The 27,228-nt window shown below is 35.3% G+C and overlaps 1 protein-coding gene and 1 pseudogene across 2 annotated transcripts in view; one reads left to right on the top strand and one right to left on the bottom strand.

Annotated features, from left to right (window-relative positions):
- SMARCA5 (SWI/SNF related, matrix associated, actin dependent regulator of chromatin, subfamily a, member 5) overlaps positions 1–27,228 on the bottom strand; it is a 48,298-nt gene that overhangs the window by 4,920 nt on the left and 16,150 nt on the right. For both annotated transcript variants that reach the window (XM_037830724.1, XM_037830723.1), the window contains 14 exons: positions 25,849–25,917; positions 19,330–19,439; positions 18,052–18,278; positions 16,720–16,841; positions 16,484–16,636; positions 15,153–15,285; positions 11,976–12,124; positions 11,682–11,801; positions 10,798–10,908; positions 10,152–10,265; positions 9,614–9,736; positions 8,150–8,282; positions 7,409–7,527; positions 6,817–7,029 (listed from right to left, as the gene is read on the bottom strand). In XM_037830724.1, the coding sequence (XP_037686652.1) occupies positions 6,817–7,029; positions 7,409–7,527; positions 8,150–8,282; positions 9,614–9,736; positions 10,152–10,265; positions 10,798–10,908; positions 11,682–11,801; positions 11,976–12,124; positions 15,153–15,285; positions 16,484–16,636; positions 16,720–16,841; positions 18,052–18,278; positions 19,330–19,439; positions 25,849–25,917 (1,896 nt within the window). The remainder of the gene's footprint in view (positions 1–6,816; positions 7,030–7,408; positions 7,528–8,149; positions 8,283–9,613; positions 9,737–10,151; positions 10,266–10,797; positions 10,909–11,681; positions 11,802–11,975; positions 12,125–15,152; positions 15,286–16,483; positions 16,637–16,719; positions 16,842–18,051; positions 18,279–19,329; positions 19,440–25,848; positions 25,918–27,228) is intronic.
- On the top strand, positions 4,897–5,332 carry LOC119529893 (annotated as a pseudogene).

The following is a 27,228-nucleotide window of genomic DNA, read 5'->3' as shown; positions in this document are numbered from 1 at the left end:
GTATGCTTGGAAGCAGCTGAAATAGGAAAGTTTATGTTGTATATATGTTCCCACAATTGAAAAAAGAAAGGGCAACTAAAAAAAAAAGTATCACTAGAATTAAGTTACTCAATATACTACATGTCTATTTTGAAAAAACAGACATGGAAGCCTACTTAAGTTCTGCCCCATCTCCCCCCAGCAAACTATACAACCTACAGAAAAAATTTAAAGTACAGAGGAGCAGAAGTTAGATAACCTTAAAGTAAACAGAAGTCCATTTACATCATTGCTGGCTAGCAGCTCCGTTCCCCTCCTGAGCAAACCTATGTTATACACAGCAAAATGAGTTTTCTTTTCTTTGTAACAGGTGATACTACTACACAGATGGCTACAATAAAATCACTTTAAAATACTGTTATATATAATACACCACTAGAGGTTTAGAAATATTTTCAACAGTACACATTGACAGATGGTAACATATCAAAGTGGGCATTTTGCAGGACAGGTGTACTGTGGCACATATGCCATGAATGTGTCACAGGTGTGCTAAGGCATGAATATTCGTCTCTTAGGCAAGGACTCAATGATTTACCACCCGGAGCCATACCATGCACTACCATTTTTTACGTGTGCCGTAACATGAACTACATTGGGAAGTAATGCACAGGTTTAGACTATGGCACTGTATTGGTAAATCAATGAGACAATGGGTTTTGTTATATTCACTGCAAAATCATTCTCCCTTGTGAACTATTTAAATTGCTGCTATTAAAAAAGACATAAGGTAGAGCTTATAGGAACTGAATATTTTTCCCTCTAACTATATACAGTGTTTTTATCTTCAAAGTAGCGTCGTGTTAATTTAGTTGCAGCACTTCCCAAACTAGAGTTTCACAGCAGTCTCTGTCCCCCCAGGATGGTGACTGAAAAAAATCCTTCAGTGGTCCACTGTGCAAGCAATGCATATTATCCCTGTCTTGAAGAGTGAACATAAATTTAAAATACTCTGATAAATCTTACTCTACAGATATTTATCTTTTCTCATCCCAATATATCCTTAAGTTAAGACTACAGAACCTTTTTTGTCAAACCGTATCATTCTGCAGAATGCAAGCTGAAGTTAAAAGTTTAAAAGTAGAAAATACATAAGAAAAGGAACAGTTCATCATGGCTAAACTTTTCTGAATTCTCATTTTAGGCCATTAGAAATAGAGCTCCCTGATCACAGTTTACTAGGTCCTGGGATAAAAACAAAATTCAGCATTAAATCAGTAAAAAAAAAACACACAAAAAACTGTTTTACTTCATTAAGTAGTTTTAAAAGGTCCACTTGTCAAGTTAATTATTAAATCTAATGGCCAGTTCTCAGTCCACAACTCACTTCACCATCAGTTCTTTTCCCTTGAAGCACTTTCTGACTTGGTTCCCAGAATAACATATACTCGTAATTTGACAGACTATGAAACCCTCAAAATCCGCTGAGCTTCACTGCCTACAACTCAATAATAAATAAGCAATTACCCACCTCTTATCCTGTAATAAATGGGTAAATGTGAAAATGTTATGCTTACTGAAATGAATCACTGAATCCTACTGTATCCTTCATATATATGAGTTTTTAAACAAAGTATCTGTGTTAGAGAAAATCAGAACAGGTTTTGCTTCTGCAGGGAAGATTCAAGAATTAATTGGGCAGTGAGTGTGAGGGAACTTTTCAGATGATAATAAGGTCCTGTGTCCTGACATGGGTTTGTGTTGGACATGTGTATGCACTGGTCAAAACTCATCAAATCGTACATATTTTACTTTAAATAGAAAAAAATAACCATGCTTCTGTGAGGAAAGAGTACATGAGTGAAGGCCAGAGTAGATTAGAAAGGTCTATAAGGGACCAAAATTTTTATGCTGGAGGGAATGTTCTATATTTTGATCAGGTGTTTGATTACAAAGGTGCATGCATTTGTTAAGACTCAGAAATATACACTTAAGACCTGTACATTTCATGTGTTAATTTCACATAAAAAAATTAAAAAAAAAAAAGGAAAACGTTAAACCTAAATATTGAGCTCCAGTTAATGTGATGCATGCTAAAGCATGAAAAAGAAGTACACTGATGTCTGTGACGGATAGGAGGATACATTTGTGATAAAAAAAAAAAAAGTATAATAAAATGTTAATGATAGTATCTAAGTGGTGGATATGTATGAGTTCACTGGAAAAATTCCAAACTTTTCACCATAAAAATGTAGAAAATCTCAGTGGCATATCATAAATATATTTTTTTAAAGCAAGCAAAGGTCTCATGTTTTCTAGAGATTTCTTCTTTGTGGCTGTGGTCCAAAGGGTGGCAGAGGTGTAAGACAGTCATGCTCCTTTCATATTGTGATACAATAATCTTAAGAAAAACAAGGCCTCTATGTGGAGTTTGGAGTCTAGTAATACTGGATAGCAAAAAACGATCATTATCGTAAGAAACATTAAATGCTTAATAAAATTAATTTTACCAGAAAAAAAAAAAGTCCAGACTCAGCATTCTGATGTGCAGATGCCCAAGTGCAAGGAGCACTTTCTTTATGGAAATGGGTTCATTTGTAGAACCAAAAAGTCTGAATTTACTTCCTGGACGATTATGGAATAGGAGAGGCAGAGCAAATTCTCCCCCATGGAATAACTAGAGAAAAGACAGAAAACCACCAGGATAGCAATTCCAGGGTATGAGCAGCCAAAGAAAGAACACTACAATATATAGTGGAGACTTGGTTGAAAGAGCAAAGAAATTATGTCTGAAAGGATGGGGTGAGTTTACACAACTGGGACCGCTGCCACCACTGGCAGCTGCAAGCCGGCTGGCCAAACAGGGGAGGTAGGAACTCTCAACTCCCACAAACCCATCTCAGCAATTAGCTGAAGAGAAAACCATTTTCAGCCCTGCAGCTGGTAGATCCCGTGAGGGAACCTGGGAAACAGGCAGACCTGTGTTGACCACACACAGAAAACCTGGTGTATTTACTCTTCCTCCACAGAGGACCACAGTGTGCACCGGTGAGAGGTGGGGATAAATGAGGGTGCAGCATGGAAACACCAGGAGCCCCTCCTGTACCCGAGAGGACTGAGGGTGCACATGGGCAGGGACCTTAGGGGATGACTAAGAGGAGGGGCACTTTTGAGCTGACTGAGGGCTGGGAGGGGAGACTCGCAGACCCACAGCCTAAGGGTGGTCCACTCAGAGGCCTGAGAATCACCAGACCCACTGTGCCCTTAAGCGGACTCTCTGCTGAACTACACAGAGCCCACCTCCCATCCCAGGGCTGGCAGTCCCCACTGCACACAGAGAACTGCTGTGCTGATTGGATTTCCACCTGGTTTGGACCCCGTCCAGCTATAGTGAGGGAATAACAGGCTTGAGGGGAAGAATTGGCGCAAGAGCTCCATCTGCCGGGAAGACAGGGAAAGTGCATTCCATCCAGAGGTAATTCTGCTAAATTCTATATAAATGTCCAAATAATGCTGCATCTCCCAAAATAACCTTATCAAGAAAAGCAAATGCCCTGAAGTCAAAAGAAAATCACAAAGCATATGATGGTCCAAGATGTGGACAACCCAAACAACCAGATTAAAAAGCCGGAGGAGACACAGAATTTGGAATCATTAATCAAAGTACTTAAAAATCTCCAGAACAACTTTAATGGATTGGCTAAAGATAAAGACTCTAGAACAGCATAAAGAAGAATTTGTAAGAGTAAATGGAAAATAGCAGATCGTATGGAAATAAAAGAGACTGTAGATCAAATTAAAAATATACTAGACACACACAACAGCAGATGTGAAGAGACAGAAGAAAGAATCAGTGAACTAGAGCACAAAACCAACTGAATGCAAATGCACAAAAGAACAAATGGAGAAAAAAGTTGAAAAATTTGAAATGGATCTCAGGGAAATAATGGACAACATGAAGTGCACAAATGTAAGAATCACTAGTGTCCCAGGAGAAGAGAAGAGTAAAGGGCTTGGAAGAGTATCTGAGGAAATAGTTGGGGAAAAGACAAATGCACAAATCAAAGAAGCCTAATGAACTACAAATAGAATAAATCCAAACAGGGCCACTCCAACCACATATACTAATCAGATTGTCAGATGCTGAAGAGGAGAAAGTCCTGAAAGCAGCAAGAGAGAAATGATTCACCACATACAAGGGAAACCACATAAGACCAAGTACTGACTACTCAACGGGTGCCGTGGTGGTGAGGAGGCAGTAGAATGACATATTTAAGCTCCTAAAAGAAAAATTCCCAGTCAAGAATTCTTTACCAGCATAGCTCTCCTTCAAAAGTGAGAGGGAGTTTTAAATTTTCACAGATAAATGCTGACAGAATTTGTTAACAAGAGACCTGCCCTCCAAGGGAAAAAAGAAAGGAGAGAGAGGTCTGGAGACGGACAGAACTGAAAAGTATTAGTAAGGGTAACTTAAAAGGGAAAAAAACAGATCTGACAAATAAAAACCAAAGGATAGGATGGTTGGTTCTATAACTGCCTTTATAGTAATAAATTTGTGAATGGAGTAAATGCCCCAATTAAAAGATACAGACTGGCAGAATGGATAAAAAGGATGATCCATCAATATGCTGTCTGCAAGAGACTCATATTAGACCCAGCAACACAGAGATTGAAAGGGAAAAGATGGGGGAAAAAAATATTCCATGCAAGCTGCAGCCAAAAGAAAGCAGGGGTAGGTATATTAATATCAGACAAAATAGACTTTAAATGCAAAGATGTCATAAGAGACAAAGGACACTATATTTTAATAAAACTGACAATTCACCAAGAAGAAAATAACAATCATAAATGTTTATGCAGGCATGAGGCGAGCGGAGCCAGAGACAAGACCAGAGGCCAAACTTGGAATATGACAAGATGGCCGGGCTCCCTCACAGGATTATCAACGAAACCCAGCGTTTGCTGGCAGAACTAGTTCCCAGTATTAAAGCAGAACCAGAAGAAAGCAACACCCATTTTTTTTTTTTCACATTGTTATTGCTGGTCCCCAAGAATTAAACATGAACTATTCCTTCCAAAATACCCAATGGCAGCCCCTAAAGTATGTTTCATGACCAAATATCACCCTAATATAGACAAGTTGGGAAGAACATGTTTAGATATTTTGAAAGATAAGTGTTCTCCAGCACTGCAGATCCGCACAGTTCTGCTATCAATCCAGGCTTTGTTAAGTGCTCCCAATCCAGATGATCCATTAGCAAATGATGTAGCAGAGCACTGGAAGACCAGCGAAGCCCAAGCCAAAGAAACAGCTAGAGCATGGACTAGGTAATATGCCAGGAATAATATTTAAATTAATCTGACCATAAAGTGTGCATCACTTCTCCTGTTCTGCCAAGACTTCTTCCTTTTTTGTTTGCACTTAATGGACACAGTCTTAGAAACATTACAGAATAAAAGTCCAGACACCTTCAGTCCTTTGGTGATTAAATGGACATTAGTACATCTATGTGTTTCCCTGATTCACTGTTGTAAAGTATGCGCAGAGTCTAGAAGTATCATCTGGATTGCTGCGAAAAGTTTAAAAGCAGTAGCCCCTGTCCTGCTTTTATTCATTTTCCCCATCATGGTTTAAATATAAAGCACTGTGAATGAAAGTAGTTGTCAGGGTTAGCTGCAGGGATTGGGGTGTTTTTCTTTACTTTTATTTTTGAGGAGGGGGTAGTTTTATTTTAATTTTCTGAGCTACCCCCCCCCCACACTTTTATGGTGATCTAATTAAATGCATTGATTAAAAGCAGCTAACCAGTTCTTTAGAATATACCCTCTAGCCAAGTCTAACGTTTTTAGACACTATAGATGGACAGGCTTGATTTTAACCAAAATGGGAACACTACACAAACATCACAGCCCTCACTAATAACACTGTGACTTTGCTGTCAAGTATAGAATCCTCCCTTCAAAAAAGAAGCTTGTAACCATTTTGTACAGTCTTAATGTCAACACAACCCTTTTCAATATTAACAAGTTAGGGTGGTCACTGCCCCAATATCCCTGAAGGCTGAGGCACTCATCAAACGAGAGGAGGAATAGCAATAGTCAAGATAGGATTTAACAAAGGATTACGCATACTGAATCTTTATATAAATATATTTTTTAGTCTCTAGGGTATTGGAGCAGCTAGAAGGAAATAACTGAAATGGTGGAACTGCAACCCATAACATTCTTTGATATTTGCTCTATAACTACTTGTTAAATCGTACTTTGAAAGTTATCACTTTTCTGTACATGTTATATTTCACAATAAGGCAATAACTGAAATGGTGGAAATGCAACCCGTTAACATTCTTTGAAATCTGTTCTATAACTACCTGTTCAATCGTACTTTGAAAATAAATACTTTTCTATCTATATGTTATATGTCACAATAAAAAATGCTTAAAAAAGCAAAAGTCTGAACTGTGCAAATTTTAAATTGTGATCACCACGTTCACAAGTTGAAACTGATGGTGACATTTCCTCTTCTTTAAAACTAAAATTGATTAAAATTAATCTCAAAACTTACATATAACTTACATATAAACTTATATATAACAATGTTATACGATGTATGACCTATAAACTATAAATTACCTATGATTACGTGTTTTTAACTGTAGATGTGAACTGTTTCCTAAGCAACTGATTTAACCTGATATTAACAATATAACAGAAGTCTACTTCAAAGATTCAGAGGAACCACAGTTTTCTCTTAACAAAACAAAAAAAGTAACTGTAAAGATAAATGCTTACTTTGAACTCCTTGCTTTATTACAGAAAAAGGCCTCAGGGACTCACCATTGCAGTTCTGGACTTAAGAAACCAGTCAAATCTAAACTGAGGAGAGTTGCGAATACACTGTCGCAATTCATCATAAACATTTTCCTTGTCAAATCCAAGTTTGTGAAGCATACAAATCAGAAAACGATCCTCTTCTTCAGTATAGTTCTTTCCTTTGTTAGTACCATATGATATTCTCAGCTGATGAAAAGGTGCTTTGTACCGTCCAATCTATAAAGTTAGATTTTATATTATAGAAAAATACAACTCGTATCTGTAAAACTCAACTTAAGTAAAATCAGCTATGTTTTCCTTCAAATCACAATTTTTTATTCAAAGGACTTCAAATTATATAACATAAACTTTGTCCTGAAACAATGTTATAGTCTTCATTATTATAAAGAGAACTAGAGACTCATACTTTCTAATACTACTTAGGAAATAGCTAATCCTAGGGCCTCTAACTCAGCTATAGCAACCTAATACTTCAGTATATTTTGTTGAGAAAATATTTCAATGTTTCTCTATGAAGAAATATCAAATTTAAATTAAAAATTTAGAAGATCAAAGTTATTTTATTAACTACTTTATTTACTAATAACCAAAGTACCTTTGTGTCAAGTGCTTTTTTGATACTAATTCTTCTCTGAATTCTTGCCTCTCCCCTTTCAATCTGAGCCATAATCTTCTCTATGTCCTGGAGTTCATTGCATCTTTCCCAGAACACAGCTGTAAAAGAAGAAAAGTTGGAGGATTGGGGGATTGAAGAAGGGGGTAAAAAACATAAAAAACTTGTTAGCTTAAATGTTCTAATTTGTTTTATTTGCTGAGGATTAAGAAACAGTTTTTTATTCTACATCTAATACTAGAAAGTAAATAAGCCACTTATAATCTGTTTCCTTAACTAAAAAATGAGATAAATTAGATGATTTCTTTTATTTTCCAATGCTTAGATTTTACTATTTTATAACTCTATAAGCTGACTCATCACAGCACAACTACACATATTCACTTGATAACCCAACCGACTTCAGGAAACATGGGCATTCAACACTTGAGAAGTTATGGAGAGAAATGAAATAAAACTGAAAGTACAATAATTTAGTGACCTAGTCTGGTTTCTTTGCTATGGCTTAGCTGCTATAAAACATTAAATTATTATACCATTATTTAGGGAAGGAACATTTTCTAACTGATGTTATACACAAAACAAAACAAGGCACTAAAAGTTGTGGCAAAATTTAGCTTATTAAAACAGAATTCAGAGTAAGAAAATATGAAAATTACAAAACTTAGTAAATGCAAAAGTCGGGTAACATTCTTACTTCTATTACAATAATAAAAGAATTACCTGAATATTCAATGACTTCTTCTGGAGTTTTTCCTTCCACTTCTCTTGCTATATTTTCTATATCATCACGACCCCACTTCTCATTAGCTTTGATAAACTGGTTAAAATCTCTTTTATTCCAATTCGTAAATCCCTTCAAAGCAACAGAACCCAACTATTTAATCTCAGCACAATAAACTTGGAAAAAATGCTATTATACTTTACCGATGGTTCTACTTAACAGAAAATTTTCTAATACGTAGAGTTTATCTTTTTTTCATTAGGTTATTTTAGAGTGGTTCCTTTTTATGCACATAGATGTAAACTTTTAGCAATATATCATATATTACTTAGATAACTAAGCAATTGAATCCGAGTGGAAAAGAGAGTAAGGAAGACAATATGTAAGGTGACATTTTGATTGAGTTTTGAAGGATTAGTAGGAATTTGCCAGGAAAAGTGAACCTAGCATAAAGAATAAAGATATGAGCAAGTAGGAAAATAAAGCTTTTACAGGTAAGGTAAGGCTAGATTCTGAAGAGCCTAAACTGAACCCCAAAAGATATTAAAAAAAAAAAAAAAAAAAAAAAAAGACCAAGACCAAAAGAGATTTATTTATTTTATAACATTTATTTATATTTATTGCTTTTTAATTGGTCCACCATGAACTCTATTTTCCCAGCCTTTGTGTGTGGCAGAAATGTCTTTGATAAATTTACAACAGAAAGATAGTCATAAGGTGCCAGCTACTTCCTATCACCACTGCCTGTCGCTGTGATTCACTTACACTGTTAAAGATTTAAAAACAAAACCCTATCCCCAGTATGCATGGAAACAAATTTTGTTTCTGCCTCTGCTGCATTTACTGGGCTAGATTGTTCCTCCCATTCTCCTTATCCCCCTACATTATTGATTATTGACCCATAGTGTTGGTGTAGTACATTTATACCATATAACCCCTCAATTATTAATTCCTTATAATAGTGTTGTATATCTGCTTTAGTTCACGAAATAACTTTTTTATACTTATACAAACATTTGTCCACCTCAAGATTCACCATGTTATACATTCCCATGTTTTAACTGCCAACTTTTCTTCTAGTGACTTATACTCAAACTCCATTCATCACTGTTAACGATTCTCACAAAAACAAGCTACCATCACCTCTCAAACAGATTTATTTTTGAGAATGCTAACTTGTTGGCAATGTGAAAGACTGACTGGAAAGGGAAGGTGGGAACACTGTAAGTAACCTGATCAAGAGGACAGCACTCCACCAAGGCCAATGCAAAGCTATAACCTCCTCAACTACCTCAACAACTAATAGTCAAAATATAACATTTATCCACAAGCCCCTGCCTTACTGTCTCTAATTATTCCATCTGTGAAAACAGAAACTTGTGCTTCTATGTATGCCCCCAACACAATCTAACACAGTATCTTACAAAATAACTGTTAGTAAATTTTGTGTTTACTGGCTATACCTGTGTTAACAGCTTCTCTTTTTCCTCTAATTCTTCATCATTAAGGGGTTCAGCTTCATCAATTTTAAGCTGCTCTTCTTTTTGTGCTTGTGCTGCATTTGGTAGGTCAGGATTTCGAGGTACCTATAAAAATTATTTTTCTGTTATCAATCAGTAAATTTTAGAGGGTAAGTGGTGAACTAAATTCTTAACCAACTAAATGTTATCTCACAAGTTAAAATCCAACCATGTAAGAAAGCATCCTTATATATTGAATTAAGTTAAAAATAAACCAGAGTGTGAATATATCCCAATAAAAGTGCATTAAAGAAAAAAGTACAATAAAAATAAATAAATAAACCAGATGAGTCTCAAAGTTTTTTTTTTCTTTTTCAAGTATAACAGACACAAGTTCATGTACCTGACATATACAACTAGGACAAAAAAAAGAATCAACATTCTTTTCTACGAGGCTTAAATTAGTTAAATGAATATTAATACAGTTTTACACCCTCAACAGCTTGAGTAGAAAAGGATTTAAATGAAGATTCTTCATTACCTTGTATCCAATAGTTTTTCTGTAATATAGAATTTCTTTTTCCAGTAATTCAAATAAACGTGGAGGGAAGAACTGGAAATCCTGAACATTGGGTTGTTTGGGGGGTCGAGGAGCCTAAAGAAAAATAAAAATAGTGTTATGTACAAAAAAGAAACTATTCTGCTTTAAATTTATTGCTAGTCTTCTCCATTCCATCAACTGTGACAGCCAATGCTCCAAGCAATTGAATGCATCTTTCAACAAAAATGAACTGACATTAACCACAATTTCAATGTATATTCAAAATTTGCTTCTAAAAAACTTTAAAAACTGAAGGAGATTTACTATAAGAAATCATGCAAAATTTCATTCCCATTCCCATAATCTGATTTCATGGCATGAATATAAAAGGAAAAATAATTCCAATTTCCAATGTTTTTAGATATTTATTTCCAAAACTTTTTATATTATTCTAAGTTTTTAAGACAATACATATACCATGTTTAAAATTATATTGAACAGATTTTAAATTTTCCTCCTTCCCTCCCCCCCTTTCTTTCTTTCAACAACTATACATTGAGAACCTACAATATACAGGGATCCCTTTTCTAAGCCCTGGGAATGCAGGCGTGTTTTTGGATATTTAGTTAGTGCTCTGTCAACTAACCTTGGGTGCTTTGGGTTCACTAACACGAAGAGCTTCCCTGAAATATGCATCAACAGCATAGTTGGCTTTTCTTTCTCGTTTAGGTGGTTCAATCCACTCTGTGAATGCAATCTACAGCACGTAAGAAAGAATAATTCAAATCACAAACTTTTATTACATATGGTAGCAATTTTACATGAACGTACTCATACTGTGTACATCAACAGTGACGTTTTTAAAGGGAAAGATTCACAAAATACTCATCTAACTACGAGGACAGGGACTATGATATTTTACTTGGCGTTATGTAATTTAACAGATAGGACAGTGTCTAGTGAACAGCATAGGCACTCGGTAAGTATTTCTTACCCAAATGAATGATAATTCTAAGAAAAAAAAAAGGCCACAGAAAGTATGCAATGACCCAATTAGGAGAAAAATGTAGACATATATTTAGCCTAGAAAAATACCTAGGATATACATGTCTAAAAGTTAAAAGGGAAAACTTCAGAACAATTTTTTTCTTCTACTCTATAAGCATTTTCCAATTTCTCTATATATTAGCAACTATTTCCCCTTACCATCAGCCAAATATGCTTTATAATTAAAAACTAGTTTGACTTTTTTTGCCAATAATTTTCATTTTCAAACATCCCAAATTACTAATCCCATAAAAGTATTTATTTCACAATGATACAGTTTAAAAACATTTCAAAGTTTACTAACAGAAAATTTGGCATTCAATTTTACTTAACCATGAAAATAATTTATAATCAGGTGTGAGTAAACAGAAATGATGATGTTCAAGACAAAATTACAAAGTATCACACCTAACATTTAAAATTCCAAGTTTCTGGTTAAAAAAAAAAAAAGCTTTCAGTAACGAAAACCTCTTTTTACATCACCTTTTGCTTTTCTCTATAGTCTTCTCCTTCAAAGTTATAAACGCTTGACTCTGTATCCATTGTGAAGTTTCTAAGTGAGCTTTCACCCATCTTGGAGAGTTTTTCATTCATTTCTGCAGTCTAGAGAACAAAAGAAACATCTTACTAGTTCAAGAAAAAAAAAGGCAAGGAATTAGGCTTTAAGATACACACAAGCTTCTTTCGATGAAAATAAGATTATTTATAATTCACTTATCAAATAATTTATCAAAGAGTTCCAATTTAAAAAAGTATTATCTTTAACCTATATCTCACCTTTTTTGCACCTCTTTCCAGAATACCATCAATATCCTCATCAGTAATCTCACTTTCCTTTGAAGCAAATACATGTGTCGCACCATGTCGAATCATTTGAAGCATTTCATCTTTCCCAATTTTGTTCAAATTCTGATCCACAAGTCTTCCTGAAAAATTGTGTTATATGTTAAAACAAACAGCCTTTATCTTACTGGAAACTTGGAATTTTAAAAGCTAGATGTAATATTTTTAAATTTTGTCTTAAACACCAATCATTTCTATTTATTCATGTCTGACATTATAAATTTCCATTTTTATGTAAAATGTTGTGCCGGTTTGAGTGTATTGTATCCCCCAAATGCCATTATCTTTGTGGTCTTGTGTGGGGCAGAAATTTTGGTGCTGGTTAGATTTGCTTGGAATGTGCCCCACCCAGCTGTGGGTGATAATTTTGATGAGATGTTCCCATGGAGGCGTGGCCCCGCCCATTCGGGGTGGGCCTTGATCAGTGGAGCTATATAAATGAGCTGACTCAGAGAGAGGAAACTAACTGAGTGCAGCTGGGAGTGATGTTTTGAAGAGGAGCAAGCTTGCTAGAGAGGAACATCCTGGGAGAAAGCCGTTTTGAGGCCAGAGCTTTGGAGCAGATGTCGGCTGCCTTCCCAGCTAGCAGAGGTTTTCCGGATGCCATTGGCCATCCTCCGGTGAAGGTGCCTGGTTGCTGATGTGTTGCCTTGGATGCTTTGTGGCCTTAAGACTGTAACTGTGTAGCAAAATAAACCCCCGTTTTATAAAAGCCTATCCATCTCTGGTGTTTTGCATTCTGCAGCATTAGCAAACTAGGACAAATGTAATGTCTAATTTTCAGCTGGTAAGCTCTGAAATGTTTCCAAAGCTTATGTCACAAATTTTAACATATATTATCATAATAAAATATATTCTTTTTGGGGGTGAATGTAGTAATCTGGAGTATATGAAAATCAAAATTATTGACAATTTTTTTTTTAAACTTTCAACAGATATAAGCATTATAAACACAAGAATTTCTGATGAGGAGAACCATGTTAATATTCCCAAATTAGCCTCTTCTCTTTTAGAAAAGTGAAGTACAAAAAACCTTCATATTGCCAAGCCTTATCTAAGAAATATATAACATTGATTTCTGGAAACCTCCAAATCTTAAAATCTAATCATTAGTTGAACCATAAAAGAAACTCAGCATTAGCAAATTAACTTAAGATCTTCAACTGGCAGGAAATTGGCCAACCCTACGATTTGTGTTTTCAAATATACAGGCATGAAAACAAACAAAATGGCAAAGAGTTGTTTTCACCTTGGGTAATTCACACACACTTAAATAAAGCTTCACTTTTTGTACTCCAACCAACTTGCAATGAGTGGATAAAGATCCAAGTTGTTTTCTACAACTTGCTTTAATACTGTCATGGTTTTCGATCCTTAATAGACCATGACTTTCAAAGTGAGGATATCAAAGTGAAAATGCTTTCTTTGAATTGGAAACTATTCCACCACAAACAGAATGTTCTGAAGGCTTTCAGAAACCAGTTCTCTGTTGGACAGGGAAAAAGCTTTTCAGACATAAATTAAGCACTTCTGGGGCACAGACTTTTCTCATATTTTTAACCATGTCCTCAGTCTGCAAGATAGGAAAACAGAGGTAGGCATCTGAGGTGGGCTGCTTTGACTGACTACAAATGGTATAGCAAAACTACTAGCACAAAGGTTTGTTTCCAAATTTTCCTCAGTAAATAGTAAAAAATAAAAAAAAAAAAAAGCAAAACTAAGTCACAAAACTCAATCGCATTTCTAAGTTTATTAAATGAATTAATTTTAATCTTAAAAATTAGCTTCAGAGATGACAGAATAATTGAGAATAAACAGCACATGGCAGGGTGACTTTCAAAATGCATGGACGAGTAAAGAAGAAATAAAATTGCCATTATATTGCCCATGAGAAATTCCACCGTATGATACGCCCCAGAAGTTCCCAGAGCCTTTCCTAATTAAACACTTCACACTGAGTCACTATCTAGCTGTATAACATTGGACAAGTGACTTAACTTTCTAAGCCATCTACCTCTAATGCCAACCTCAGCAAGCTGGTATCATAATTTAAAGAACGGATGTAAAGTATTCAGCACATTACCTGGCATAAAGTAAGTGTTCAATGTTAAACCACATTATTAACAAAAAAAACAATTAATAATAAGCAATCATTTATTGTCTTCAGGTATTCAGACATGTGGCCAACATGATGGCACTATGAGATAACAAAGAAATGTAAAACATTCTCTTATAATTGGAGACATACATGAAATAACAAGTGAACTTAACAGTCTATCTTCCAGCTTTACAGGCAGATAAAAAATATATGCTCATGATACAGTTAAGAGAAGAAATGAGAACAATGTGGGGTTGAGGTTATTAAGCCTTTTTTTCCACTTTTACATATCCCATGACCAACTTCACTGTAAGTATCATGAAAACATTACATTTTCCTTAAAAGCTGATAGGGAATTAGAACTTGAAGTTTCCTTCAGTCAACCAAAAATAAAAGCATCATTTTCACCCACTAGTCCTATTTATGTATTTGTTTACTCTGTGACTCCCTCACACTAAATTATAAGTTCCTTAAAAGTAAGAACAATTGTTTTTTAAATCATTGTATTCCCACAACGAAGAACAATGCCTGGCACCTGATGGGAGCTCAATAAAGAGTGGTGGACTCAAAAATAAATAAATAAACCAGATCCCTTACAGTTTGATTATTTCTTCAGTATTCCCCAATAATCAATAGAAATCTTAGTACAAGTAAATCATAATCACCACAGCTTTTTTTATGTAACGTGCAAGGCAGAATGCTGAGTATTATATTTACATTATCCCCTTTAATCGATAAAAATCCTCAACAGTAGTTACTTTTATCACAATTTAATACAGATGAGGAAGTGCAAAGAAAACTACAGTGGCAGAGCCAATATTCCAACCTCAACCTTCATGAGCCCCAAACCCATACACTTAACAATAAGTAAAAATTTACTACCTTGGGAATACAGATATTTTTGGCTACCAGCTTACTTGATTCAATAGATGCTTAATAAAGAAAATATCTTAAAAATCTAGAAAAAAAAGATGTCAATCTACTTGGTAAAATTTTAAAATTCTAAGGCTTACCTTGTTGAATGACTATTGAATCCAGTCTGAGTTTCATCTCAGCACGTTCCACTATTCTTTCTTCTACAGTGTTGTCAGTGATAAAGCGGAATACTCTCACTGTCTTGGTTTGTCCAATTCTATGTGCTCGGTCCTAGATAATTACCATGAAAACATGAAAAACAAAATTAAAATATTCTCAACAGTAAAACATTTTTTAAAATATGTAACACAATCATAATAAAAAGATACATTCTATTACATTAATATTTCCTCAGGTTTAAAAATTTCTCAGTTTCAATCAAATTAATTGGTTATCTCACAAGGAAACACTCTAGGAGGTAAGAAATAAGTCCAGTTGCTGAATCTGTGAGAAAATATAAATGGTACAATTTTTAAGTTGATAAAAGTTTAAAAAAATATTTTTTTCTTAGGTTTAAATTCAAAATGTTTTTCTATCTAAATCAAATCTGAAATATTGGGGAAAAAATCTGAATTACTGTTGTTATTAGGGAAAGAAGCGACATGAATGAACTGTGCAAACAATACAAAAATCCCAGTCTTTAAGTAATATTTAATTAAATACATGTAAATAGCTAATTAACTTTGACTGTTTAACTTCTGGTGTGTTCACAAACCACATTCCCATAAAACATTCTTATTTCTAATAACTCATCAATTTCTCCTAGTCACCCTTACAAAAGGACAGGATGAAAGTGACTAACACCAGAGATTTAATAATCCTGGGTTTATGGTCACTAAAAGCATGGGTTGAATCATTAGCAATATCGAACTTAAGAATTTTAAGTTTTTATACTAATCTACAGATCATATATTTTCTCAATGTAAGATAAAAATTATCTTCCTGATCTGGCCAGGAATTCCTCACACATAGGTAGAAATTCTAAGCATATAATGTGGCACACAGGCTAGGTGCTCACCACATCCAGTTCCCTTTCTCCCTGGGAAACAACTATTCTATCCATTTGCCAATTCCTTTGCAGTCAGTTATGCAATGTGATTAACTTCTGGGTAATGAATGTGGAGGCATTTTCAGTTCTGATCCATAAAAAAATTTCCTGGGCAATGCTCATCTGTCTTTTTCTCCTTCTGCCAGTATGCCACAAAAAATGTAGGAGAGAACTCCAAGGAATTGTGGATGGTAGAATCATAAAATCAAAGTATCCTGATTTAAACCGAGGATCACCTGAAAAATACTCTCATTGAACTGTCACATAAGAGAAAAACAAAATTCTACTGGGTTAAGCCATTGAGATTTGGAGATTGTTGCTTAGGTTACTCTAACTAAAACATCAACTAAGCACATAAAATATTTATTTGTTATCTCTTACCATAGCTTGAAGATCTACTTGGGGATTCCAATCTGAATCATACAAGATCACTACATCAGCAGTAGCAAGATTGATGCCAAGACCTCCAGCACGCGTGCTTAACATAAAAACAAACTTTGTGCTGTTTGGTTCATTGTATGCATTGATGGAATCCTATGTATATAAAATATAAGATAAGTATCAGAAAATCATTTTACCTGATACTATTTTATCTCTCATCCCCAAATTCTACTTACTTGTCTCTCATCATGGGGTGTCTGCCCATCCAATCTGCAGTATTCATAATTTCTCCACATGCAATAATCTTCCAAAATGTCCAATACCCTTGTCATCTGACTGAAGATCAGTACTCGTGAACCTGTTGAATAACAGCCATTATCAGAGGCTTTAAAAGTAGAAAATTTTATCAAAAAATTGAAGACTAACCAAAACTAGTAAGACTAACTAATTACACTTTAAGTCCATGTTGCTACTTACAAGGGAAAAAAAACCTACATTATTTATTAGTTAAGCAAGTATGTCACTTCTCACCTTTTCCCCATCATGGCACAAACAGAAAAGGGTAGTATTTGTACAGTACACTAAGGTAAGGAGAAAAAGGGTATTTACTTCTGGCATGGGAGGTCTTACTATCATCCAGGCTGAGAGAATCATTATCTTGTTACTCCACATACATTTAAGAAAAACAATTTTTTACTATCTACCCCCACATACAATCCTTTCATGCACATTTATCCCCCCAAAAAATAGCCACATACCCTGGTTTCATTCTGGTTCTGAAGACCCATTCTCAGCATTTTATGACAAAAAGCTAAAATTTTTTAATCATCAATGATTAATAGGAAAACTTATAAGAAACGGGAATTCTCCCCTGTGCTGGTTTGGAGCTATGTACCCCAGAAAAGGCCATGTTCTTTTAATGCATCCTTCTGGGTGGGACTTTTTGATTAGGTTGTTTCAATTGAGATGTGACCCAGCCCATTCAAGGTGGGTCTTAATCCTGGGTCTTTAAGTCTTAATCCTTTACTGGAGACCTTTGTGAAAGGATAAAGGGCAGAAACACAGAGAGAGAGACAGAGAGAGAGAGAGGAGAAACAGCTAGAGAAGCAAGAAGGACTCATAGGAGCTAAGACAGAGCCACTGAAACCAGAACTCAAGAGAGAAGGACCACCAGACTTTGCCATGTGTCTTCCCATATGACAGAGGAACCCCAGATGCCAGCAACCTTTCTTCAGAGAAGGTATCCTCTTGTTGATGCCTTAATTGGACATTTTCACAGTCTTAGAATTTTAACTTGTAATGTAATAAATCCCCACTGTTAAAAGTTAACCCATTTCTGGTATACTGCATTCCAGGAATTGAAGCTGATCACCATGTGAGAGACTTCAAGGAAGGAGTAAAATTAGGGGGAAATACTTAGACAATGGACATAAGTTTTAAATGTCCTATTTCAACTGTAAAAAGAGTCAAAGTCTTCATTTCAAAAGTATTGTGCACCCTTATTTGACTATTACAATTTAAAAACAGTTTTCATTACTTCTCAATTGTGATACCAGTAACACAGATACCTTGTTCTTTCAATTTAGGGAGCAGCTTATCTAATACCACCATTTTGCCACTGTTGGTAACTAGATGCATATCTGTTGTATAAGGTGGACCAGGTTCAGCTCCATCAAAAAGATATGGATGATTACAGCATTTCCTCAATTGCATCAGGATGTTCAACAATCTCATTTTATCCATCTTCCCTGCAGAGTTTAGTATATCTATATCCTTCATTAATATCCGTGTATACCTATTGAGAAGAAAAATATATGAGGGCTCACATGCTCCCTGACCAGTCCCTGCCACTTTACATTTAATCCCCTTCTCAGGTCAACCCAAAAATACCTTTAGGAAACAACCCATCAATTTTTAAAGTGTGGTTAGGAATTTACTATCTGTAACCTCTGTGTTATTCTTTTTTAATTGCCTCCACCATATTATTTTCACTCTTACACACCGGGCCTTGAAAAAATTATTTTAAAATTACAAAACAACCTCTTTAGGTTGAATTAAAACAAAGAAGTATGATATATTTAAGAAACGAGGCAAAACTTAAAAACATTTTTAAGTCTTAAAAATAAATTTGTCTTGCAATGGAAAATGCCACTATTCAATTGCCACATACCATGAAGCTAGTTCACCATTTGGATAAGAACATTAAAAATTTGAGGAGGGAGGAAGAATAATGAAAGGGTAAGGCATGATGACAAGAATAAGAAGAATACAATGTGATTTAAACAGAAGTATAAGTACAGAGGGTTAGAGAGAGATGAAATCAAGTAAACCTAGAGCTACAGACTAGGGCCAGACTATAAAAACACTTATATGCATATCAAGAATTTAGATACAGTAATGAGTAATTTGTCTCAATATCAAAGCTTCAGGACCTTGAATCATCTGAACAAAATACCAATGTTTAAAGAACTCTAATCATGGGCACAAAATATGAATCAAAGCACACTTTTCCATCACAATCTCACTAATATGAAGTTCACTCATATATAACTAAAAAAAAAGTCTTCATTACACTTCCTTTAAAAAAATACAATCAGAGGGCTTTACGTTTAATTTTACCGTTTTGAATTCACAAACCTCAAATCTTGATTCTATCACCTAATAGTGTCAAGATTTTGTATCCATAAATTTGATGAGCAAGCCCTATACCATATGACTAGAAAACTATTTTTTAGGCTAAGTTCAATCCAGCAAATAGGAATTCCTTGAAGACACAATTAAGAAAACAAAGTATAAATGAGAGTTAGAATCAATATTAATTATCAAATACATCTCAGAATACATACCATTCCCTTTGCATTTTGCTGAGACCCACATAGATTTTTACCTCCTTCTTTGGAGGCAAACTCTTTTCAACATCAGCCTTAATTCGACGAAGGAGGAAAGGACGCAAAACCTTAACAGAGCAAAAGAAACGGAAAAGGCCTTATGTGTTACACAGGTATTATTTCAGGATCTCAAAACTGTCTATCAAATACATGGAAAAGAAATTTCTTTGCCGGAATGTCAAGTGACTTTCAGGACTTCTCCCTTCCAAATGTGTAATAATTTATTATTTTTGGTTCCCATGAAGGTTAGGTTCATGTGTCAACTTGGCCAGGTAGTGGTGCTCTGTTGACTGGTCAAGCAAGCACTGGCCTAACTGCTACTGCAAAGACATTTTGTGGACTTAAATCATCAGTAAGATGATTGCATCCATGGCTGATTATACCTATAATCAACTAAGGGGAATGTCTTCCGCAATGAGAAATGTTTAATCCAATTAGATGAAGGCTGTAAAAGGAGAAGTGATGACTTCAGCAGTCAGAAGAGAGAATTTTCATCTCTAGTTCAACTTGCCAGCCTCTCCAGGGGAATTCATCAAAAACCCTCATCAGAGTTGTCAGCTTCAGCCTGCCCTATGGAATCTGGACTCGTGCTGGTCTGGATGTATTATGTCCCCCAAAACACCATGTTCTTTGATGCAATCTTGTGGAGGCAGATGTATTTAGTCTTGATTAGGTTGGAAACTTTGGATTAGGTTGTTTCCATGGAGATGTGACCCACCCAACTGTGAGTGACACCTCTGGTTAGGATGTGATCTTTGATTGAATGTTTCCATGGAGGTGTGGCCCTGCCCATTCAGCATGGGCCTTGATTAGTTCACTGGAGTCTTATAAAAGGGCTCAAAAACAGAAGGACTTCGAAGCAGCTGCAGCTAAGAGAGGACAAGACGCCCCAAGAACAACATTTTGGAGAACGCCATTTTGAAACACCACCTGGGAGCAAGCAGATGGCAGCCACGTGCCTTCTGAGCTAACAGAGGTTTTTTGGACACCAATGGCCATCCTTCAGTGAAGGTACCCGATTGATGATGCCCTACCTTAGACACTTTATGGCCTTCCGACTGTAACTTTGTAGCCAACTAAATCCCCTTTATAAAAGCCAATCCATTTCTGGTATTTTGCATAATGGCAGCATTAGCAAACCAGAACACTCACGCATCCCCATAGTTGCATGAGTCCCTTTTATAAAATCTCATGTTTAAAATTATCTCCTATTGGTTCTGTTTCTCTAGAGAACACTAATACAGTTCCTGAAAAGTACTTACATGAGATCATTATATATGCTAATATATATTGAATATGTACTTTTAATATCATAAAGTACTGAAAATAGTAAATTTTAAAGATGACGTTTTCAATTTTCATTGCCTTTCAGGTTTAAAACTAACTACCTACAACGCAGATTACCTAACATTACCTAAGAGATGGCTGGGTATTAATGTAAAACACAATAACTGAACAAAGGAGAAAAAAAAAACATCATTTGACAAAATCCAGCACTTTTTTATGATTAAAAAATTTCAAAAACATCAACTAGAAGGGAACTTCTCCAACATGATAAAGGATATACATGAAAAACCCATGGCTAAAACCTAGTCTGGTGGAAGATTTACCCCTAAGATCAGGAACAAGACAAGGATTCCTCCTTTCACCACTACTATTCAATATTGTACTGGAAGTTCTAGCTAGAGAAATTTGGTAAAATAAAATAAAAGACATTCAAATTGGAAAGGAAGAAGTAAATCTATTTTTATTCAGATATGATCCTATATATGGAAAACTCCAAAGAATCCATAAATATGGTGGTTTGAAGCTGTATGAATCCCAGAAAAACACGTCCTTAAATTTAATTCATTCCTGTGGGTGTAAACCCATTGTAAGTAGGACCTTTAGATAAGGCAACTTCAGTTAAGATGTGTCCTAGCTCAATCAAGATGGGTCTTAATCCTATTACTGGAGTCCTTTATAAGAGAATGAAATTCAGAAAGAGAGAGAGAAAGCCACAGGATAAAAAGACTGGACAATGATGGAATCAGAAGGGAAGGAAAAGACCAGGAGACATCGTCATGCACGCTGTCATCTGACAGAGGAGCCAAGGACTGCCGGTAGCCAGCCCCAGAACACAATGGTCTTTGGGGAGAAAGTATCACTTTGATTTGAACTTTCTTTTAGCCTCAAAACCATAAGTTAATACAGTCCCATTGTTTAAGTAAACCTATTTCATGGTATTTGCTTGAGCAGCCAAGAAAACTAAAATAGAAAGCTACTAGTACTAGTACACAAATTCAGCAAAGTTGCAGAGTACACGACCAAAGGCAAAGATCAACTGTGTTTTTATATAGCAGCAAAGATCAACATGAAAAGGAAAATAAGTAGCATCTAAAAGAATAGAGTATCTAGGAATTAACAAAGGATTTGAAAGACTTATACACTGAAAATTATAAAACATTGCTGAAAAGAAATTAAAGAACACCTAACCTTGTTCATGGATTGGAAGAATGTCAATACTACCTAAAGCGATCCACAGATTCAGCGTAATCCCTATCAAAATTTCAATGGCCTTTTCTGCAGAAATGTTAAAGCTGATCTGCAAATCCGCATGAACTGCAAAGGATCCAAACAGCCTTTTCTTTGAAAAGAACATCTTGAGAAAAGAACAAAGTCTGAGTACACATACTTACCGACTTCAAAATTTCTATAAAACCACAGTAATCAAAACAGTGTAGTAATGGCGTAAGAAGACATATAGATAAATGGAATAAGATGGAGAGTCCAGAAATAAACTCTCACATCTATGGCCAACTGATTTTTGACAAGGGTGCCAAGTCCATTCAATGGGGAAAGAACAGCCTCCTCAACAAATGATGCTGGGAAAACTGGATGCCAGCAAAAGATGCAAAAGAATGAACCTGGACCCCTCCCCTCACACTATACAAAAATTAACTCAAAATGGATCAACAACCTAAATAAGAAGAGTTAAAACCTTTTATAAAACTTTTTAAAAGGAAACGGGAAAATCCCCTTGACCTTAGATTTGGCAATGGATTCTTAGATATGAATCCAAAAGCATGAGAAATGGAAGTGATAAAAACTTTTGTATATCAATGGACATTATCAAAAAAGTGAAAAAAGACCTAGAAACCTACAGTATGTCAAAGAAGAACTGCAAATATTATACCTAATCAGGATTTAATATTCAGAATACATCAAGAATTCCTCTGACTCAACAACAAAAAGACCCACAACCCAATTAAAATTAGGGCAAAGGTCTTGAAAAGACATTTCTCCAAGGACATGCAAATGGCCAACAAGCACTTGAAAAGACATCCTCAAAATCATCAGTCATTTAAAAAATGCAAATCAAAACAATGAGGCAACACTTCACACCCACTAGGGATGACTATTATCACAAAAGTGGAAAATAAGTAGTATTGGGAAGGATGTGGAGAAACTGAAAGCTTCATGCATTGCTGGTGAGAATGTAAAATGGAACAGTTGCCGTGGAAAAGTTTGGCAGTTCCTCAAAAAGTTAAGCATGGAACTACCATAAGACCCAGCAATTCCACTCCTAGGTGTATACTTCAAAGAAATGAAAACAGGGATTCAAACATACTTATATACCAATGTTCATAGTAGCATTATTCACAATAGCTGGAAGGCAGAAACAATCCACAAGTCCATAAACAGACAAATGGATAAAAATGTGGTAATATGCATACAATAGAATACTATTCAGCTATAAAAAGGAATGAAATACTGATCCTTGAAAAAATTATGCTAAGTGAATAAGACAGACACAAAAGGATAAATATTTTATGATTCCACTTAAATGAAATACCTAGAGCAGGCAAATTTATAGAGAGAAAGTAATTAGTTTACCAGAGGCTGGCAAGAAGGGAGAATGGGAAGTTGCCTGCTTAATGAGTAGTTTCTGTTTGGGGTGATGAAAGCTTTGGTACATGGATGGTGATGACAGTCACACAGTATTGTGACTAAAACTAATGCCACTGAATTATACAATTAAAAATGGCTAAAACAGCAAAATTTGTTATATATATGTAGCACATTAAATTTTAAAAGTAATGATAATAGAAATAGCTAGGTCCACAGCAAGATGTATTTGTGCTTACATTTTTCAGTTTGACTACCCTTTATAAACTGAAGTAGACCTTACGTAAAGAATACAAATCATGTGTTTGGTTCAATAAATTGTCATAAAGTAAACATACCCATATAACCATCATCTAGATAAATAAGACACCCCAGAATCCCTTTTTGTGCCCCTCCCAGTCACTATCTCCCTTTTCTACCCCAAGGGTAAGCAATAGTCTGACTTAAACATCACAGATTACTTCTGCCTTTTATTTTTAACTCTATATACATGAAACCATACAATATATGACCATTTTTATGTTGGGCTTCTTTTATTCAATATTATGTTTGTGAGACACATCCATGCTCTGTGTGATAGTTCATTCACTTTCACAAAACAGTAAATTTAAAAATACTTTCTTTCCAACAAGATCATTTATTTTCAACTAAAAATATCCCTAATTCGTTTTCATTTTTACCTTCCTTTCTTCTATTTACACTGGCTTTCAAAAATTTTGAGTATATCATAAAATAAACACTGGTGATAAAAATAACTAGGAACACTTCCCCTAATATCACCATGTACGCAAGCTAACAAAGCTTTAGCCAATAGCTAGCACCAACTGCCAGAGACATGCGTGTCACAGGCCCTCTTCCACAATTTTCTAGCTAAATGCAGCTGAATGAATGAATCTACGTGAAACCAGTAAAGAAACCACTCAATCAATAAAATCTACGCTTGTTATTAGAATGTAAACTATTACGCTTTTTCTTTTTTGGGGGGCTGGGTGGGGAGGGTGTCAATAATAGATAACTGATTCATCAAATAAAAGTTCTCATTCTTAGGTAAGCCCATGCTGATTTCTGAACCTTCCCTCTCATTACAGGACCACAGGAGCCAACAGCTCCCCTGTGTAAAGAACAGAATAGAGGGATAGAGCTATCAGACCTCTCTTCTCCCTGACTTGGTAAGCATCTTCATCTACTCTGTAAAAAACATAAATAGCGAATTCTAAAATTGGTTTTTCTGCTGTATGGGTTATTTTGGTTTGTTTGCTCCACCGACATTTGGAAAGTCAAGAGCAAAGGGGTAATATGAAAATTGCAGGAATGAAAAGCAACCAATTTCCTGTGCCCCTCCCTTTTCACTCCCAAGACTACATACATATTCCATAATAAATAGATCTAAATTGAATGCTTAGATGCTTGAATGTCACCTATATTGAAATAAAGGTGCCTAAGAGATTATCACCTTTAATGCAAATACTTAACAAAATAAGTTACAAGTATCTTAATTTATAGAGAAAGATCTTAACACGTGTAAACTTGATTTTTTTCTCCCCTGTTCAAATACCCACTATGAGCTAGGTATTGTGCTAGATATGAAGACAAATATAAGGCATGTTTCCTGCCCTCATGTTTACAATCCATCAGGAAAAACACTTGCGAATTAATCATTTCAATACTATGCAAAGTCCTATGTTAGAACAACCAACTATTAAAGATGTAATACACAAAAAAGGTACCTAGGCCAGCTTCAGCCTGAGTGTTCAGTGGAGGAAGTGACATCGCTACTGAGGTCTTGGGATAGGTATTAGTGAAGAGGGCAGGAAAGGGTATTCTAAGTATAACAGAAACAATAAGCAAACACAAAGAAATTGGAATTGGCACAATGTTTAAAGAAAAGCAACAGTGGAGCCAGTAATTCTAGCATATTAAAATTCAACACAGAAAGTGAAATAGCTGCTGAAGAACGTTAAAAAGTCAGCGATGGTGGTGGTAAGGGGAAATTTTGCCCCACAGGGGCCATTAAATAACTAGAGAAATATTTGAGTACTATTGGCATCTAGTGGGTAGAAATCAGGGACGCTGGTAAACACCCTACAATGCAAAGAACAGCCACCTCTTTCCTACTTCCCACCCCTACCCAAAAAATTATCTGTCCCAAAATGTCAACAATGTCCAAGGCTGAACAATCCTGGACATGAATCGTGGTTCGGTCATGAGGGCCCTTGTATATGAGGTTTAGAAGGTCTGGTTTTATTCTGTTGACTAGGGTATCTTAATCAGGAGTCTGTGAGAAATTTCTCAACCTACCAACTTTTACATGTGAACCTTCATAGAAAGGTTTTCCCTTCATTGTTAGGGTTCCAATTCTAGGTTCCAACACTAAACCCACCAACCATCACCCCTCTCCCCCATACATAAGTTCAAGCAGTTAAGTGGCATGATCCAAACAGATGTCATTCTAAAGTCCAAGCTCTCAACATACTTTTTCTAATAGGGAAAAAAAAAATCCACTAATTTAAATTAAAACTTTTCCTTTAGAAATATGTTTTAAGATGTTTCCATTAGAAATATACTTTAACACTATTCCAAAATACTTACCATGTGAAGTCTCTCAACCAGCTTTTGATCCCCAAGGCAATTGTTTGTGTCAAACCAGGAATCAAAGTCCTAGATAAAGAAACAAAAATAATCTTAAGATCAGAAACAATATTAGCTACAAATATTCTATTACCCTTGTATAACAATGATTTCTAAAATTAATGAAAAGAAAGTAATTGGAAAGCAGGTTTTAAAGAAATTACACAATTAACATTCTTGAAAAATACCCTTCCCTCAAAGCCACACAAAAGCTTAAAAATTATAAGAAAAAATTTTTAGTTTCTCTAAGAAAATCTCAGACCATTCAAATCAAAGTTTCCTGAGCAACATCAACTTTAATTAGATACTCGCTGAAAGTAAAATTGAGATTACTAGCATTTCATTAGTATTTGGGTACCATATGAACAAGGACAGTTTCCCTATCCTTACCTCTTGAACACATTTATTATACATTTGCTTTGTTTTTTAACAAACATAATCTTAGCATTCATTATGTTTACTAAAATAAGCTGTAACAGATTACTAAACAAATGAAAGTGTCAATGATCTCAAAAACAAAACAAAAATCAAAATATGTAAAAAGAAGAACTAAAGTTTTTTTATATTGATTAAATGTCTCTCTAAAACATCTCTATTCTCTTAAATTTACCTTTAATACAACAAACCAAAATTATAAACATTTTAGAATTTACTTATAGAAGTTTAACGGGAGTTCTTCAAGGACAAGGAAACACACACACACAAACACACACACACACCAGCTATGGGAACAAAGATCCAAAACAGAACCTGGTCCAACAAAATAGTACAATTATGAATAGCAAAGACTATCAACACACTTGTTCCCAGATACAACTAACAGTTCAAAATAACAATTGCTATCACTGCAAATAATCCAAAAAGGTAAAAACTAAGTTGTCTGTCAGTACAAATATAACGTAAAAATGGCTAGATAGATTTCAACAAATTTGGTATAAGTCCTGCTTCCTTCTGTCACATGGCAACACATATGAGCAGCATCTTCTTTCTTTTTTGGGTTCCACTGACCTCTGGCTTCTGGCTGCTCCCTGTGACTTCCCTTTCCTTGTCTAGTTTCCTCTACTTATAAAGACTTCAGACATACTGGATTGGATTAAGGCCCACCCTCATTCAGTATGTGCAGACCTTAACTAGTAACATTTTGAAAGTGCTATTTACAAACGGGTCCACACCCACAGGACTAGGCGTTGGGACCTGAACATACTTTTTATGGGGGACATGAGTCAGTCCCCAACAACAGATTAACCAGTCTGTGTAAGAGCATGAAAAATTAATGATTATTTCAAGCAGTACTAGAAAGCTGGTCAATTCAACTATAAAAACATACAGAATAAGACAAAA

The sequence above is a fragment of the Choloepus didactylus genome, chromosome 3 (assembly GCF_015220235.1).
Source record: "Choloepus didactylus isolate mChoDid1 chromosome 3, mChoDid1.pri, whole genome shotgun sequence".
Classification (NCBI taxonomy): domain Eukaryota; kingdom Metazoa; phylum Chordata; class Mammalia; order Pilosa; family Megalonychidae; genus Choloepus; species Choloepus didactylus.
This window is presented reverse-complemented; position numbering and strand designations above follow the sequence as displayed.